Here is an 18,239-nt window from a genome sequence, read left to right on the forward strand (position 1 = left end):
TAAAAAATCATGAGGGATTTTAATTACCCTGATATCAATTGAATAGAAGAGGTAGGTAAAGGGGATAAAGGAATGGAATTCCTACAATGTGAACAGGACGCCTTTCTGACCCAATATATAAAAAGCTCAAAAAGGGAGGAATTGCTATTGGATCTAGTAATGCAAAATGAACCAGAGCAGGTAAGAAAAGTAAAAGTAAGGAACGTCTAGGCAAGTGACTATAATATAATACACTTTAAGATAATGATAGTGGAGGATACAAGTACGACAAAAAACAAATTAATAGATTAGATAAAAGGTGCTTTTGAGGAGCTGGGAATGGGGAAATAAAATGGGCAGCGATATTGATAAACAATGAAGCAGAACAACAATGGCAAACATTTAATAGAAACATTTAAAAGAAAACATTTAAAACAGTGTTGAACAGAGTACAGAAAAATATACTGCGTTAAAAGGAAAGAACAAACTAAACACTAGTGAGAGTCCACTGATGCTTAAAGACAGAAGAGAACAATTGAGGGTTTAAAAAGTAGTATTTGTTAAGTACATAGACAACAAAAGGAGTGCAGGATAAGAGGTAATACAAATTGATTAGGAGAAAAATCAAAAAATAATCAGGAAGGGAAAGAGGAACTATGAAATTAAAGTATCAAGGAACATAAAACAAACAGCAAAATATTTTATCGGCACATCAATAAAAAAGGAAGGCCGTGTTCATAAGAGGATAATACCACAAGTAATGATAGATGGGAGAGATAGCAGAAATATTAAATAATTATTCCATTTTGATATTTACAAGAGATCGAACAAGTAGGTGTAATATAGTAGACTTAATAGTGAATGATCAGCTGAGTAATAAGCATTTGAAATAAAAAAGGGGCTGTATTGGATAAATTAAACAAACTCAAAGAGGATTATGCCCCTGGTCCACATTGATTGCACCATGTATTTTAAAAGAATCTAGGAAAGAGAAAGCAGAGGTAATACTACCAACATTTAAAAATTTATTAGAAAATAGTGTAATGCCAGAGGAGTGGCAGCTAATGTGGTTCCTATATTTAAGAAGCAGGATGGAACATGTGCAGGGAATTATAGACCAGTCAGTATAATGTTAGTGGTAGGAAATGTAATGGAATCTATACTAAAGGAGGAGAATAGAAAAATATCTGGAGAGGAATCTTAGAGGTGATGGGGGTCTTGCCTGCTGACTGGCAAACCAGTGAGAGAGTTGCATTGCCAATTTTGGTGAAGGTCTGCCGAACCACAAGGCAATCAGACTGCTGAGAGGCCACCAGCGAGCCTTTTCCCTGGGATCTGGACCCCATAGCAAGAGCTATGCCCAACCAGAGGCTGGCAATTTTCTTAAAACTCATTTTGCAGGATCTGGGCATCACTTGGTAGGCCATCATTTATTGCCCATCCGTACTTGCCCTTCAGAAGGTGGTGGCGAGCTGTCTTCTTGAACCACTGCAGTCCCTGAGGTGTAGGTACACCCACAGTGCTGTTATGGAGGAAATTCCGGGATTTTGACCCAGTGACAGTGAAGGAATGACGATATATTTCCAAGTTAGGATAGTGAGTGACTTGGGGGGGGGGGGGGGGGGGAGGAGACTTTCAGGTAGCGGTGTTCCCAGGTATCTGTTGCCCCGCTAGACGATAGTGGTTGTGGAGTTGGTAGTGCTGCCTGAGGAATCGTGGTGAGTTCCAGCAGTGTGTCTTGTAGATGGTACACATTGCTTCCACTATTCACCGGTGGTGGAGGGATTGAATATTTGTGGAAGGGGTAGCAATCAAGTTTTGTCCCAGATGGTGTTGAGCTTCTCGAGTGTTGTTGAAGCTGCACTCATCCAGGCGAGTAGAGAGTATTCCATTACACTCAAACCTGTGCCCTGTCGATGGTGGACAGACTTTGGAAGGTCAAAAGGTGAATTACTTACTGCAGGATTCCTAACCTTTGACCTGTTCTTGTAGCCACGTATTTATATAGCTGGTCCAGTTTTGTTTCTGGTCAATGGTAGCCCAAGGACATTGATAGTGGAGGATTCAGCAATAGTAACACCACTGGATGTCAAGGGGTGATGGTTAGATCTTCTACATGGGTGGTGGGGGCCTGGAATGCGCTGCCAAGTAGGGTGATGGAGGCAGGCACGCTGACATCGTTTAAGACTTACCTGGATAGTCACATGAGCAGCCTGGGAATGGAGGGATACAAACGATTGGTCTAGTTGGACCAAGGAGCGGCACAGGCTTGGAGGGCCGAAGGGCCTGTTTCCTGTGCTGTACTGTTCTTTGTTCTTTGTTCTCTTCTTGGAGTTGGCCATTGTCTGGCGCTTGTGTGGCGTGAACATTACTTGCCAAGTCTGGATATTGTCGTTTGTTCAGCAGTGTCAGCAGGAAAGCAGTGGCTGATGTCGGAACAAAAGCCATCTGAGGCCAAAGTTCACAGAGTGACTCAGGCTAGAGGTAAGTTATGGTGAGAGGTGTTTTATGGAGTTGGGGTCGTGGCATGGAGGGTAGGTTTAAGAGTTCAACAGAAAGGGCATGAGAGTTGCTCTCAGTGACTACCCCCACATTCCAGATCAGATACATTTGAAGCAGGGACCTCCCCACAGGAAATGACAATCAGCTAGCACAGGTTTACTTGTCATACTCCCTTTGTGGCAATAGGCCGGTCCGCAGCTGGGTTAATATTCACTGTGGTCGAAGATGAGAAGTGGTGCAGGAACCACTGTTGTTCATAATGTACATTAATGATTTGGACTTTTGAATAAATAACACAATTTCGAAGTTTGAGGATGACACCAAATTGGGGTCGGGGATGGAGGGGGTGGTGAAAATCAATACTGAAGAGAACTGCAACAAACCACAGACAGTAAACTTCCAGGATGGGCAAATAATTGGTGAATGAAGTTCAGCACTAATAAATGTGAAGTAGCACATTTTGGTTGGAAGAATAAGGAGGTCACTTATTACTTGAAGGGTGCAAGTTTAGGGGCGAAAGAATAACAAAGCAATCTTGCAGTACAAATACATCAAAGTAGGTTAGACAAAGGAGAGCCAGTGGACGTTTTCTACTTGGATTTCCAGAAGGTCTCTGACGAGGTGCCGCAGAGCTAAGGAGGCTGCTGCGTAAGATAAAAGCCCATGGGTGTTAGAGACAAGGTACTATCATGGATAGAAGATTGGCTAACTGGCAAAAGGCAGAGAGAGGGGACAAATGGGTCCTTTTCAAGATAGCAGCCAGTGACTCGTGGAGTTCCGCAGGGGTCAGTGTTGGGACCACAATTCTTCACTTGATACATCAATGATCTAGAAGAAGGAACTGAGGGCATTATGGCTAAGTTTGCTGATGATACAAAGATAGATGGAGGGACAGGTAATATTAAGGAGGCAGGGAGGCTGCAAAATAACTTGGACAAGTTAGGAGTGTAGGCAAAGAAGTTGCTGATGGAATATAACATGGGAAATATGAGGTTATTTTGGTAGGAAGAATAGAGGCGTAGACTAATTTCTAAAGGGGAGAGAATTCAGAAATCAGAAACACAAAGGGACCTGGGAGTCCTAGTTCAGGACTCTCTTAAGATTAACTTGCAGGTTGAGTTGGTAATTAAGGCGGCAATTGCAATGTTAGCATTCATTTCGAGAGGACTAGAATACAAAAGCAGGGATGTACTGCTTACATAGGCTTTATAAGGCTCTTCAGACCACATTTGGAATATTGAGAGCAATTTTGGATCCCATATCTAAGGAAGGATGTGTTGGCCTTGGAGAGGATCCAGAGGATCATGAGAATTATCCTGGGAATGAAAGGCTTGATGTATGAGGAGCGTTTGAGGACTCTGGGTCTGTACTCAATGGAGTTTATAAGGATATGGGGGGGATCTAAATGAAACTTAAAGAGTACTGAAAGGCCTGGATAGAGTGGACATGGAGATGATGTTTCCATTAGTGGGAAGATTAGGGTCTGAGGACACAGACTCAGAATAAAGGGACAACCCTTTAGAACTAAGGTGAGAAGGAATTTCTTCATCCAGAGGGTGGTGAAAATGTGGAATTCATTGCCACAGAAGGCTGTGGAGGCCAAGTCATTGAATGTATTTAAGACAGAGGTAGATAGGTTTTTGACTGGTAATCAGATCAATGGTTACGGGGAAAAGCCGGGAGAATGATGTTGAGAAACATATCAGCCATGATTGAATGGTATAGCAGACTCGATGAGCTGAATGGCCTAATTCTGCTCCTATATCTTATGGTCTTATCAGTAAAAATTGCAGGTGAGCAAGTTCATAAAAAAGCAAACCAAGCACTGGGCTGGGCTTTATTTCTAGAGATAGAATTGAAAAGTAGAACAGTATGTTAACCTATATGGCAACTGCACTTAAGAGCACGCAGTTCTGGTCGCTGTATTATAAAAAAGATTTTGAGGCATCGGAGAGGGTGCAGAGAAGATTGATAAGAATGATAACAGAAATGTAGGGGTTTACATATCAGGAAAGGACTGACACGGCTGTGTCTCTCTTGAAAAAAGATAGCTGAGGCATGACTTAATAAAGGTATTTAAAATTATGAAAGGTTTTGATAGAGTTGAGGTAGAAAGAATGTTTCCTCTTGTGGGGAAGAGCATAACTAGAGGCCATCAATATAAAATAGTCACCAGGAAATCCAATAAATAATTCAGAAGAAACTCTTCACTCAAGGCATGATGACAATGTGAAACTTGATACCAGAGAGTGGTTGAAAGGGGAAACTAAACAATCATATGAAGGAGAAGGAAGTAGATGGTTACAATGGTAGATTTAGGGGAGAAAAGATAGAGAAGGCTTGAGTGAAGCATAAGCATTGATATGGGACTGGTTGGGCCAAATGGCCTGTTTCTGTGCTGCATATCCTATGTAATCATCATACAAACACAAAAGTAAATGGTATTATAATAATTGTCTGATGTTATTATAAATAAATAAGTACTATACACTTCTCTAAAAACTGAACTGCAAAATACTATTCTCATGAAAAATAATCTGAAGTTGTCAGAGAGTCTGGCCAGAGTTTTCTTTGCTTCCTTGGATATGGGAATGGTGTCACAGAACTGGAAGATTGAAAATTTTACTCCCCTGGAGAGAGAGATAAAACTAGGCAACTAAAGGCCCGTCAGCTAAACATCACCGGTGAAGAAACTTTTAGTAGCAAGTATCTGGGATAAAATAAACTGGCATTTGGAAAAGCATTGACTAACGAGTGAAAATCAGCATAGATTGATAGAAGTATTAGAGGGAATATGAGGAAAAGCTTCTTCACACTGACAGCAGCGGATGTTTGGAATTCACTGCCTGGTTTGGTGTTGGAGGCAAAACTCTCAACTAATTTAAAAGGTACCTAGATCGGCACCTTAAATGCTGTAACCTGCTGGAAGGTGGGATTAGAATGGACAGCTAGTATTTTTTTCGGCTGGTGGTGGGCTGAAAGGCCTCTTTTTGTGCCACAATTCTCTATGGTTCTATTTGTTAAAAGCAAATTGTGTTTAAATAACTTGATTGAGTCCTATAATGAAGGACTGATGAGAATCGTACAGTTGTGTATATGGACTTTCAAAACGTGTTTGACAAAGTATATGCTAGACTTGTTTACAAAATTGAAGTCCATATGATTAATGGGTCTGTGGCAACAAGGATACAAAATAAGCTTAAGTACAGTAAGTAAAATAGATGGTTGTTTTTCAGACTGGAGGAAGATACACAATGAGGTATTCAGGACCATTGCCCTTTTTGATATTTACATTAGCGACCAGAGTTTTGGTACATTGGGCATAATTTCAAAGTCTGCAGAAGATACAAATCAGAAATGGAATAAGCAATTAGGGAGATAGTAATAGGCTTTGGGAGAAGATAGACGGACTGTTTAATTGGCCAACCACATGGCAGTGAAATTTACTGCTATAATTTACAATTATACATTTTGCTAGGAAGAATGAGGAGAATCAATTTTAAAGGGATTGCAAGTACAGCGACTGGGGATATGTGTAAACAAATCATTGAAAGTGGTAAGACAAGTTCAGACGGCTGTTAAAATTGGGGATCCGTGGCTTTATTAATAGGGGCATAGAGTACGAATGTAAAAAAGTTATGTTAAACCTTTATAACACATGGTGAGGCTTTAGCTGAAGCAGTGTGTTCAATTATGCACATCATCCAAAATCAGTGTTTTGAGTAAATAAGTAAATAAGAACTTTTTCCAGTGGCAATAGGATCAGTAATCAGAGGGCACTGATCATGGTCATAGAACATAGAACAGTACAGCACAGAACAGGCCCTTCGGCCCACGATGTTGTGCCGAGCTTTATCTGAAACCAAGATCAAGCTATCCCACTCCCTATCATCCTGGTGTGCTCCATGTGCCTATCCAATAACCGCTTAAATGTTCCTAAAGTGTCTGACTCCACTATCACTGCAGGCAGTCCATTCCACACCCCAACCACTCTCTGCGTAAAGAACCTACCTGTGATATCCTTCCTATATCTCCCACCACGAACCCTATAGTTATGCCCCCTTGTAATAGCTCCATCCACCCGAGGAAATAGTCTTTGAACATTCACTCGAACTATCCCCTTCATCATTTTATAAACCTCTATTAAGTCTCCCCTCAGCCTCCTCCGCTCCAGAGAGAACAGCCCTAGCTCCCTCAACCTTTCCTCATAAGACCTACCCTCCAAACCAGGCAGCATCCTGGTAAATCTCCTTTGCACTCTTTCCAGCGCTTCCACATCCTTCTTATAGTGAGGTGACCAGAACTGCACACAATATTCCAAATGTGGTCTCACCAAGGTCCTGTACAGTTGCAGCATAACCCCACAGCTCTTAAACTCCAACCCCCTGTTAATAAAAGCTAACACACTATAGGCCTTCTTCACAGCTCTATCCACTTGAGTGGCAACCTTTAGAGATCTGTGGATATGGACCCCAAGATCTCTCTGTTCCTCCACAGTCTTCAGAACCCTACCTTTGACCCTGTAATCCACATTTAAATTAGTCCTACCAAAATGAATCACCTCACATTTATCAGGGTTAAACTCCATTTGCCATTTTTCAGCCCAGCTTTGCATCCTTTCTATGTCTCTTTGCAGCCTACAACAGCCCTCCACCAATCTTGGTGTCATCAGCAAATTTACTGATCCACCCTTCAGCCCCCTCCTCTAAGTCATTAATAAAAATCACAAAGAGCAGAGGACCAAGCACTGATCCCTGTGGCACTCCGCTAGCAACCTGCCTCCAATCCGAAAATTTTCCTTCCACCACCACCCTCTGTCTTCGATCAGACAGCCAGTTACCTATCCAATCGGCCAAAATTCCTTCTATCCCACACCTCCTCACTTTCATCATAAGCCGACCATGGGGGACCTTATCAAACGCCTTACTAAAATCCATGTATATGACATCAACTGCCCTACCTTCAGCAACACACTTAGTTACCTCCTCAAAAAATTCTATCAAATTTGTGAGGCACGACTTGCCCTTCACGAATCCGTGCTGACTATCCCGGATTAATCCGCATCTTTCTAAATGGTCGTAAATCCCATCCCTAAGGACCTTTTCCATCAATTTACCAACCACCGAAGTAAGACTAACCGGTCTATAATTACCAGGGTCATTTCTATTCCCTTTCTTAAACTGAGGAACAACATTCGCCATTCTCCAGTCCTCTGGCACCATCCCCGTGGACAGCGAGGACCCAAAGATCGAAGCCAAAGGCTTTGCAATCTCATCCCTTGCCTCCCAAAGAATCCTAGGATACATTTCATCAGGCCCAGGGGACTTATCGACCTTCAGTTTATTCAAAACTGCCAGGACATCCTCCCTCCGAACATCTATTTCCTCCAGCCATGTGATTTGAAATACATTGCATGAAAGGGTGGTGAAAGCAGATTCAATTGTACATTAAAAAGAGAATTGGATAAACACTCGAAGGGAAAAAGAGTTGCATTACTTTGATGAAATGGCAGGAGTGCCATTTCTCTCCTGGATACTTCACAAAAGAGCCAATTCAAGTACAACGGATTAAATAGCCTCCTTCAGTCTTGTGTCATTGTTTGATTCTAGGCAACTCTGAAATGTTGCCTCGTGCATTAACAAGTTCCAATGAATATAACAGCAACTGACAAATGCCAATGCTAAAGATGAGGTTTTAAGGCAACTTCAGTGAATTTTCTGTTTTAACTTAAAATCTTCAAGAACAAAGAACAAAGAAAACTACAGCACAGGAACAGGCCCTCATGTTAGAAACACTAACATGTACATTAGCAGAGGCTCCTCAGAAACTTAAGTTTATTTTTATGGGATGATGACAGTAAGAAATAATGGCCTAAGTGTGAGGAAAAATTATATTCCTCAGAATTTTTTCAATATCACTGTCATACATAGTGAAACGGGCTTGTGTTTGTGAGTATGGGTATGACTGGTTTAATTGAACTGAAGACAGTTAGACTGCAAGGATGAAAACATCAATAAGAGTTGGGCGTGAAAGCAAGTGGTTGAAGTGGGAATGAATAGAGCTCAGCTAGAGTATCATGGGGGCAGCATGAATAGGAATTTACATTCGGCAGTGATTTTAAAATTTGTTGTATTTCAAAAGGAACATTTATAATTGAGAGATCGGAAATGGATGAGGCAGAGTACTAAGTTTACTTTCATAACTAAAAAATTCTGGGAAAGGAACTTCTAAAGGACTGTAGAAACTGTAGTGGAAAATCAAAGATAAAAGACATAATTAAAGAGGAACTGAAGACTGAGTTTGTGGCTAGGCGATCCTGACAAGACAGTGTGTAGTGGGGTCAAACCCATGAGCACCAGCTGCCACTACCCTCAGAGAACAGTGTTTTTGTCTGCAAGGGTTTTGATACAACCTGTGGCTTCTCGGCCTTTTGGCTAAGATCAAGCGTTGGATCAAGCCCAAGATAGGTGCAATGCCTTACCTTGTCAGCTTGGATCTTGTTTATCTGTCTTGTGGGGACCATGAATTGGATTCAATTTGAATTTGGTTTTCGGAGCAAACAAGGAGATGGATTTAGGTCAGCCCGGTCCACTCCGCACATTGGCTTTGTAACTTTAAGACTGGAGTAAAAAATGTTTTGAAAAGCTGTGGTTTCTCAGTATCAAACGAGAGAGGAGGAAAAGTCTGTGTAAGATTTCCCTATGGCAGCAATGCATTTTGGAGTATTACTGTAATTTTTTTTATAGCTTAAAAATACATAAGGATGTTTGCCATCAAAAAGGGGTTTAACTCTACTTATTTTTATGAAATGTTTGCAGAAATACTGTTAACTGTATAAAGGTGTTTGTGTGTCTTTAAGTATTATTTTCTTCTTTCTTAGATAGATTGGAGACTTGGGCACAGAAATGGTAGATGGGAGTTTAATCCGGACAAATGCGAGGTGATGCATTTTGGAAGACCAAATTTAGGTGTAAATTATACTGTAAATGGCAAAATCCTGAGGAACATTAACATAGAGGGATCTGGGTGTGCAGGTCCACAGTTCAATAAAAGTGGCAACACAGGAGGCCAAGGCGATTAAGAAGGCATATGGCATGCTTGCCTTCATCAGCCGGGGCATCGAGTACAAGAGTTAGGAAATCGTGTTGCAGCTATATAAAACCTAGGCCGCATTTGGAGTACTACATGCAGTTCTGGTCACCACACTACCAGAAGGACGTGGAAGCCTTGGAGAGAGTGCAAAGAAGGTTCACCACGATGTTGTCTGGTCTCGAGAGTGTTGACTATGAGAAGAGGTTGAATAACTAGGATTGTTTTCACTAGAAATACGGAGGCTGAAGGGAGTCCTAGTAGTAGTCTACAAAATTATGGGACGCATAGACAGGGTGGACAGTCAGAGGCTTTTTCCTAGGATGGAAGTGTCAATTACAAAGGGGCACAAGTTCAAGGTGAGAAAGGGAAAGTTTAAGGGAAATGTGCGGGAGACATTTTTCACACAGAGAGTAGTGTGTGCCTAGAACGTGCTGCCAGAGGAGGTGGTGGAAGCAGGCACATAAGTGACATTTAAGAGGCATTTAGATGGGTACATGAATAGGGAGGGAAGAGAGAGATATGGACCGAGTAAGGGCAGAAGGTTTTTTTTTAAAGTTTAGTTAAGGCAGCATGATTGGCACAGGCTTGGAGGGCCGTAGGGCCTTTACCTGTGTTGTACTTATCTTTTCTCTATCTTGATATATGTTTTAAATATAATATTTAAAACCTTCAGTAGTGGTCTGAAATGTTCTTCTCCTGACTTTAGATACCTCCTGATAATATGCAAATCGTTGTGGCTGCTTGTTCAAATCTTCCTTTGGAACTTGGGCAGTCTGGCACTTACAATCAGCTGTTACATAACATAAGGAAATACACTCCGCACGGTTACAACAGAACTTAAATTTAAGAAAATACATTTAAAGTTTATCTAATTCAGATTGGATTTTTGAAAACTTGTTTCTGAACCACAATTTAGTGTAAGATTACACAGCACAAATAGAGCACAAGATAAAACCATGTTACCGAGAATGCCTATTGGGACAACTGCACTTACAAGGTCCAGAATTTCCTGGAATAGCGATGAATGTCATGAAATTTTATTGTTTCATGCCCTTATCTAAGCCAATGACTTATCCCATCTTTATCAATTAACTAATTAAGCAGATAAATATTGGCATGATCAAAGTCATGGAATTATGAATTTAAAATCTTTCAATGGCATATTAGTTTGGACAGTATTCAAGTCCCCTGGTACCTTCGTTATATAGGCATTGGGCTCCTTTCATATGCTATTGAGAGACTATGGGAAGGTGGGATTTTCCGGCCGTGCTCACCCCGAAACCGGATGGACTTTCCATGGTCTGCCCCTCGCCCATTAGGATTCCCGCGGCAGGTGGAACAGGAAAATTCGTCTGAAGATGTCAGTGTAAAGAACTCCATTCCAAAATTGAACAGAAACCCACGAGAGCAAGCATCTTAGTTTTACCAATTCATCCAGCGGTTTAACCCTTTAAGGACTACAGGAGACCCTCAATAGAAAGTTTAAGTATTTTCTTGTACTAATGTGGAGCCAGGAGGAGCAAAAGTGCTTCTCCATGCTACAAAGCACAATTGGCCTACACTTTCACTCTCTCATTTGCCTGCGCCTTATTCACCCAACCCTGAATCTAGATGAGAGCCCTTGTAGCCATCAGTGAGCCCAAATTGGTTGTGAAAACTGGTAAGCTGTCTCAGGGGGCCAGACAGTCACTTTTATTTGCTGGAATTAATCACAGAAGACCAAATTTCAGGCCAGCCCCATAGCAAATGCACCAACCATTCCAGCCTAAAATATTCTCCTATACTTATTCATTGATACAATCAGTGCCCTACATTATTCTCAATGTACACTAAACTTTACACATAACAATCAATTTTAGCTAAATATTGTACATATCTAGCAAGAGTACACTTTAGTAAATTATTTGGAATTCAATAATTCAAATACATTTACCTCAGCGCTCAAAAGGCCCTCCTGACCCTCTTTTGTCCTCCTAACTCCCTCCCATTCACTGGCCCTTCTAATCCCTTGAATCGTTCATCAGGAATAAAAGATTTATTAATATTGAATGGAGCCTTTCTGTTTGGTAGTTGTGCTATCTAATCTACTTAAAGAAGGAAACCCTAAAAAAAATAAACACAAATACAAATGATGTTCACTGCATCACCTAATAAAGGCCCTTGAAAAGCAAAAGGTAGCCCTGAAAATCAAATGTTTGTCATTGACAGTTTTATTTCCTCAAAAAAATCCTTAATTTAACTGCGTAATTATGTCTCGAGTCCAAGTGACTGCAATGAGAAAACTAGCATAATTCCTGGATATTTGTAATTGCCATTAGGCCAAGATAATCAATATTTCATGGTTTCTGCAAAAGTATTGGCACTATATTGGCAATAACAACTTCCTGGGACTTTTGTGCTGAGAAACAAAATGAATGACAGACATCCAAGGACAGTCTGAGCCATTGTTACAAGATGGTGCCCTTAACAAACAGCAACATTTGACTACACTACTTCATGCCCTGCTTCTTGCAGGAACTATTTCATTCTACCAGTTTCTCCACCTCTGTCACATTTGTTCAGACGATGCAAATTTCCACACTAGCTCTTTCAGTATGTCTTCCATTTTCCTCAACTGAGAAATTCCCTCAATGTGGTTGACAGGGCTCTCCACACAGATATATTTCACAAATTTCTGCACTGACCCCTTCCCCTTCTGTCCAAAAGCATGATGGGGCTCTCCTCGTCCTCACCTTCCATCCCACCAGCCTTAGTATTCAATGTCATTTACACTACCTCCAGCGTGATGCCACCACCAAACATATTTTCCCCTGCCCTACCCTTTCAACAATCCTAAGGATTCTGTCCATAACACCCTAGTCCCTTAGGATTCCCTCCATAACACCCTAGTGCACTCCTCAGTCACCCCTCACAGGAACTGCAACCTCCCATTCACCTTCTCCCATCAAAGACCCGAAACACACCTTCCAATTTACTTGTACTTCTCTCAATTTAGTAAACTGTATCCACTGCTCACGATATCAAATGACGGCCAAATGCAAACAATGACCCCTTTGCAGCTGTTCACTCTGCTGTCATGATGTGGAGATGCCGGCGTTGGACTGGCGTAAACACAGTACTAAGTCTCTCAACACCAGGTTAAAGTCCAACAGCTTTATTTGGTAGCACAAGCTTTCAGAGTTCACCTTCAGGTGAAGAAGGAGCGACACTCCGAAAGCTTGTGCTACCTGAGAGACTTCCTACTGCACTCTGCTGTCCATATGACCCTGAAATTCCTGTCCCTTGTCATTTCAATTTTCCACCTTACTCCCACTCTGATGCTTCTGTCCCTGGCCTGCTAAAGTATTGTAACGAAGCTCAATGCAAGATCGAGGAAGAGCACTGAAACTGGGCACTACAGCATTCTGAACCCAACACTGAGGTCAATAATTTTAGGTCATAACCTATGCCTCCATCTTGTTTGTGTTTTTCATGGTTTAGTTTTTCTCTCGTTTCTTTTTTAATCCCTTCTACTTTGCATTCAGACGGTTGCTATCCACCCATTCTTTATTTTATCCATAATCACACCTTTTGAACCATAGCACCTTTTGCCATTTATTCTCTCCCGTTTTCCACTCTAACATACCTTCCCTCTTGTAATTCTGCACCCCTCCCTCTATAACTATAACTTGTGGGCTCCCCAGCATCAGATTTGGGGGATACACTAAAGATGCACTGGGAAATCTCTCAAGAAAGTAGTTCACAGATAAGTATTTGCACATCAATTGTGTAAACTTCTTCCGGGCAACTGCACTGCACTGTGAACCATCCAAAAATGTGATATCACAAAACTCGAATGGTTCCATCTGTGTTATACCAATAGTTACTCCTAAACAGTTAGGAGATTAAAACGTCTAACTTCTGGGTGAGTACTGTAAAGACCAACGGGACTCCCCCCACACCTCCAAATCCCCAGAGACCCCCAAACAACCCCTCAACCAGCCATCCGACCCACAACCCACATGGGATTTCCCCCAACCACATGGGTAGAATCACAAGAAACCCATAAGGCCGACCCAACACCGCGCCACCAACCCAGTTGGAACCCCTCCCTGCCTTGATGTCCAACACCCCCTCTGACCCCGATGTTTGACAGCCCCCACCCAACGTGCGATATCCTCATCCCCATGATGTCCATCCACTAACCTTCTCCCTGGCTTTTCAATTTTAATTGGACATTTAAATCTGGCCTTTCAATTTCAATCAGACATTTAAAAACTTATTTGCTTCATGGCAGCTAGTGCCATAAAACAGGGGGCATGTCCGCCTTCAATCCAATTCTGCTGCACTTCGCCACTGGGCCTCGAGAACAGCTGCGTTGCCTGGATCTCGCCTGGCCCAAGTGATTGCCATTCCGAGGAATTTATGATCCATAATATTTCTAATTTTCTTCAGCTCTGCTGAAAGCTCACAGACCTGAAATGTTAACTACTTTTTCTCCCCACAGATTCAGCCTGACCTGCTGATTAATTCCAGCATTTTCTGTCATTATAACAGCAACACCTGGTATGGTTTTATGTTCTGTATACTTAACCAGTTTTAGTTAACATAATGCTGATGCAGAAAAGACTTGCATAATTAAACTAAGCCCAGTACACTATTAGCAAAGGTGCCTTTTCCATACAAGTCAATCATTAAAACGTTTTTGTACAAAATATCGTGATATCGCAATATTTTAAGTAAGGCTTCCTTTTTGAAAATATATATTTAATCAATATTTCATTACCCTTGAGTTTAGATTCCAGAGTATAAAGAAAAGAAATAGATATTTACCAGCCACTATGACACTGTCATTACGTGCTGGACCAAACTTTAATGTCATCTCATGTTTGTGCTTGTGAACAGCCAAGTGATCCTCATTCGTGAAGCGCTGCAACAACAGTTATTTGGATCATAAACCACAAGTATTATCAATAGGCTCTTTTAATAACTTTGTACAAGTAAACATTACTTTTTTTTCATATTTTTCCTTCTGCACAGAAAAAAGAAAACTCAATAATTGTGACAAGAAAATAATGCTCAAATTTTCAAAACTAAGCAAGCATGGTTTCCTTTTTTCCACACCTGTCATGCTGTGGCATCTCTGAACAGGTCAGCCAGTTAAAAAGAATTACATTCATATAGCACCTTTCAGGGTCACGAGACATCTCAGGGCACTTTGCAGCCCATTAAGTTCTTTCTGAAGTATTGATATTGTTGCAAGTTAGGAAACGTGGCAGCCAATTTGTGCACAGCAACCTTCCACAAACACAAGATGTGACCAGATAGTATGTTTCTGTGATATTGATTGATTGATAAATATTGGTCAGGGCACAGCAAGCTTCCACAAACACATAATAGTGATTAAGTGATAAATATTAGCCAGGACACCGGCAATAATGCCCAGTTCTTCCAAGAAATACTGCATTGGGTTTGTTTAGGTTCACAAGAGGGAGGATGCATCTCAAAAAGACAGCAGTTCCAACAGTGCAGTACTCCCTCAGAACAGCACTGGAGTGTCAGCCCAGATTGTTGTGCACAATTTCTAGATTTGGACTTAACCTATAACTTTCTGATTCAGAGGCAAAGATGCTACCAACTAAACTATGACTGACACAATTAAAGCACCAATTAGTTCAGAACTATGGGTAGTTTATGGAGTGGAAAGCAGCTTGTTAGAAGCTGAATCGCACAAACTAAAAATTATTTCCCCAGTACTTTTACAATCATCAGACAAAGATTTCCATCCCAACTGTTTTGAGTTGCATTCAAAACTAGGTATCAAAAAAGAAACAGTATTTTAACTTGATATTGGTATTACTTAGTTTTAACTTAAGTGTAAACTCCTTTTGTTATAACATGAAATCAGAAGACTCACTGCCATAGACAAGAGACCATAAAAGCCATATTTCTGCAGGCTCTCAAACATGTTAAACGAGAAAAACTTCACCATTTTTGCCCTGTACTGTCCTATTTAATGTGAGAATAAATCACACTGCCAAACTACTTTTACACTTTGCAGCTTCATACACTTAAACATACAATCACACACAAAAATGGAATCAAAGAAGGTGTGTTGTATTACCTGGCCGCATCCAGGAGCGGTACAAACAAAAGGTTTATCATCACTCATGTTCAGTAGATCCTCGCTTCACCTGCATCAACAATTAAATGCATAATTTTTTAAAAATCCAAGTAAAATCTCTCAATCTAATTACTGTCAAATTATAGTCACATTATGCAGAGGCTGTGTTACTAGGCTAGTAATCAAGACACCAAGAGTAATGCGTTGGGGACTCAGTTCCAATCCCACCTTGGCTGATGGTGGAATACAAATTCATAGAAATCATAGAAACCCTACAGCACAGAAAGAGGCCATCCGGCCCATCGAGTCTACACCGACCACAATCCCACCCAGGCCCTACCCCCATATCCCTATATATTTACCCACTAATCCCTCTAATCTACGCATCTCAGGACACTAAGGGCAATTTCAGCATGGTCAATCAACCTAACCCACACATTTTTGGACTGTGGGAGGAAACCGGAGCACCCGGAGGAAACCCACGCAGACACGAGGAGAATGTGCAAACTCCACACAGACAGTGACCCAAGCCGGGAATCGAACCCAGGTCCCTGTGAAACAGCAGTGCTAACCACTGTGCTACCGTGCACAGTGGTTATTCAATAAATATTCAATAAATATCTGGAATTAAAAGTCTAATGATGACTTTGAAACCATTGTCAATTGTTGTAAAAAGCCACCTGGTTCAGTAATGTCCTTCAGGGAAAGAAATCTGTAGTACTTATCTACATGGTGGCACAATGGTTAGTACTGGTGCCTCACAGCGCCAAAGACCCGAATTCGACTTCAGCCTTGGGTGACTGTGAAGTTTGCACGTTCTCCCTGTGTCTGCTCCGGCTTCCTCCCACAGTCCAAAGATGTTCAGGTTAGGTGGATTAGCCATGCTAAATTGCCCCTCAATGTCCCAAGATGTGTAGATTGGAGGATTAGCAGGGTAAATATGTGGGGTTATGGGGATAGGACGGGGTATGGTCATGTGTAAGATGCCCTGTCAGAGAGTTGGTGCAGACTCAATGGGCCGAATGGTCTCCTTCTGCACAGTGTGACTTCTTTGATTCTATGTGACTTCAGGCCCTCAGCAATGTAGTTGACTCTGGGGGTGTTCCTTCACCACATGGACTACAGTGGTTCACACCACCACCTTCTCAAGAGCAATTAGGGATGGGCAAAAATGCTGGTATAGCCAGCTATGCCCACATGCCATGAATGAATTGGGGAAAAAAAACTTTTGTGCTGTTGACTCAAATAGAATGAGGAAGTAAATTAAAATTGCCCCTTAGTGTCCTGAGATGGGTAGGTTAGAGGGATTAGCGGGTAAATATGGAGGGATATGGGGGTAGGGCCTGGGTGGGTTTGTGGTCGGTGTAGACTCGATGGGCCGAATGGCCTCTTTCTACACTGTAGGGTTTCTATGATTTCTATGAAAAGCCTCACTGCTTACAAAGTGAGGAGGTCTCCATTCCATCAATGTATGCTAGATTTGAAATGACCCATTCAGGAGTGAAAATGAAATATTCTAACCCAATGCGTTACTAAAATATATGCCCCCAAGTTTTTTTTATTATAAATATTCAGTTCAGCCCAATCTTTAATTCTGCAAACTGGGATTAATTGATGGGTACATTCACGGGTGTCTGTTTCATTCATGGGTACCTGTTTCCCTGGTTTATTTTGGTATGAATGAGTAACTGATTAAGCATGTAGAATTATTTAAGCATTGTACAGAAGGTTGCATTGTCAAAATAGATGCAACAGGAACAAAGAAACTTAGAGAATGGAATCAAATCTTTCCTGGCAGTGGGAAGGTAGCAAGTGTAGTCAAGGTAACTGTGGAAGTTACTAGGTCAATTTCCTTTCTCCAGAAATGCAGACACTAAAGTCAAGAAAATGGAGGGACGAGTGAGTCAGAGACAAATAATTTGAGGGTGAGGCAAGAGTGGAAATCCGAAGCAAAGTTGATTACATTTTTCAGTTTATGGTTATAGAAGAAACAGCACTGATTCAGTCACCAAAATGCATGGGAAAAAGTAGTGAGGCAGAGGGCCCGATTCGCACTGGAAGGAAGAAAATTGAACATATCCCATGAAAAGGCAAGCATGGCTAGAATCCATACAGATTTCCATAGGAACAGCTTTCATTTGTTGAAAGTGAGTGGAGTTAAAAGAGAAATTGTTCAACAGGAGAACGAGTTCAATCACTGAAGAGGATAGGGACTGTTTGAGTCTTCTTTTAAGGAAGAAATGGGTCCCCTCAATTTTCCTCATGGGGGGGGGGGGGGGGGGGGGTGGGGGGAGGTATAGAGAAAATGAACATGTGTATTCAGAGAATTAATGTGTGGCGTGGCCCCTTTCAGAAGACGTTCACATGATCACTCCGTGACAGGGAGATCAAATAGAGTTGAGATGAAAAGAAATCAGTTCTATAGAGTAAAAACAGGCTGAAAATATGTGCCTACAGGGGCAGTCCTGTTTACAGATCTTGGGAAGAAACTAGAAGTTGGCGGTGTGGGATTGGTGAGAAATGAAAATGAAGGCCAGGAATGGAAAATTTCCATATGAGGTGA

General features: G+C 41.5%; 1 protein-coding gene across 11 annotated transcripts in view; it reads right to left on the reverse strand.

Annotated features, from left to right (window-relative positions):
• The window catches only part of atf2 (activating transcription factor 2), a 157,130-nt gene that overhangs the window by 96,051 nt on the left and 42,840 nt on the right, over positions 1-18,239 (reverse strand). For all 11 annotated transcript variants that reach the window (XM_078228440.1, XM_078228436.1, XM_078228431.1 and 8 more), the window contains 2 exons: positions 15,677-15,746; positions 14,386-14,482 (listed from right to left, as the gene is read on the reverse strand). In XM_078228440.1, coding sequence (XP_078084566.1) covers positions 14,386-14,482; positions 15,677-15,724 — 145 coding nt within the window. In that variant the 5' untranslated portion in view covers positions 15,725-15,746. The remainder of the gene's footprint in view (positions 1-14,385; positions 14,483-15,676; positions 15,747-18,239) is intronic.

Source organism: Mustelus asterias, chromosome 14 (assembly GCF_964213995.1).
Source record: "Mustelus asterias chromosome 14, sMusAst1.hap1.1, whole genome shotgun sequence".
Taxonomy (NCBI): domain Eukaryota; kingdom Metazoa; phylum Chordata; class Chondrichthyes; order Carcharhiniformes; family Triakidae; genus Mustelus; species Mustelus asterias.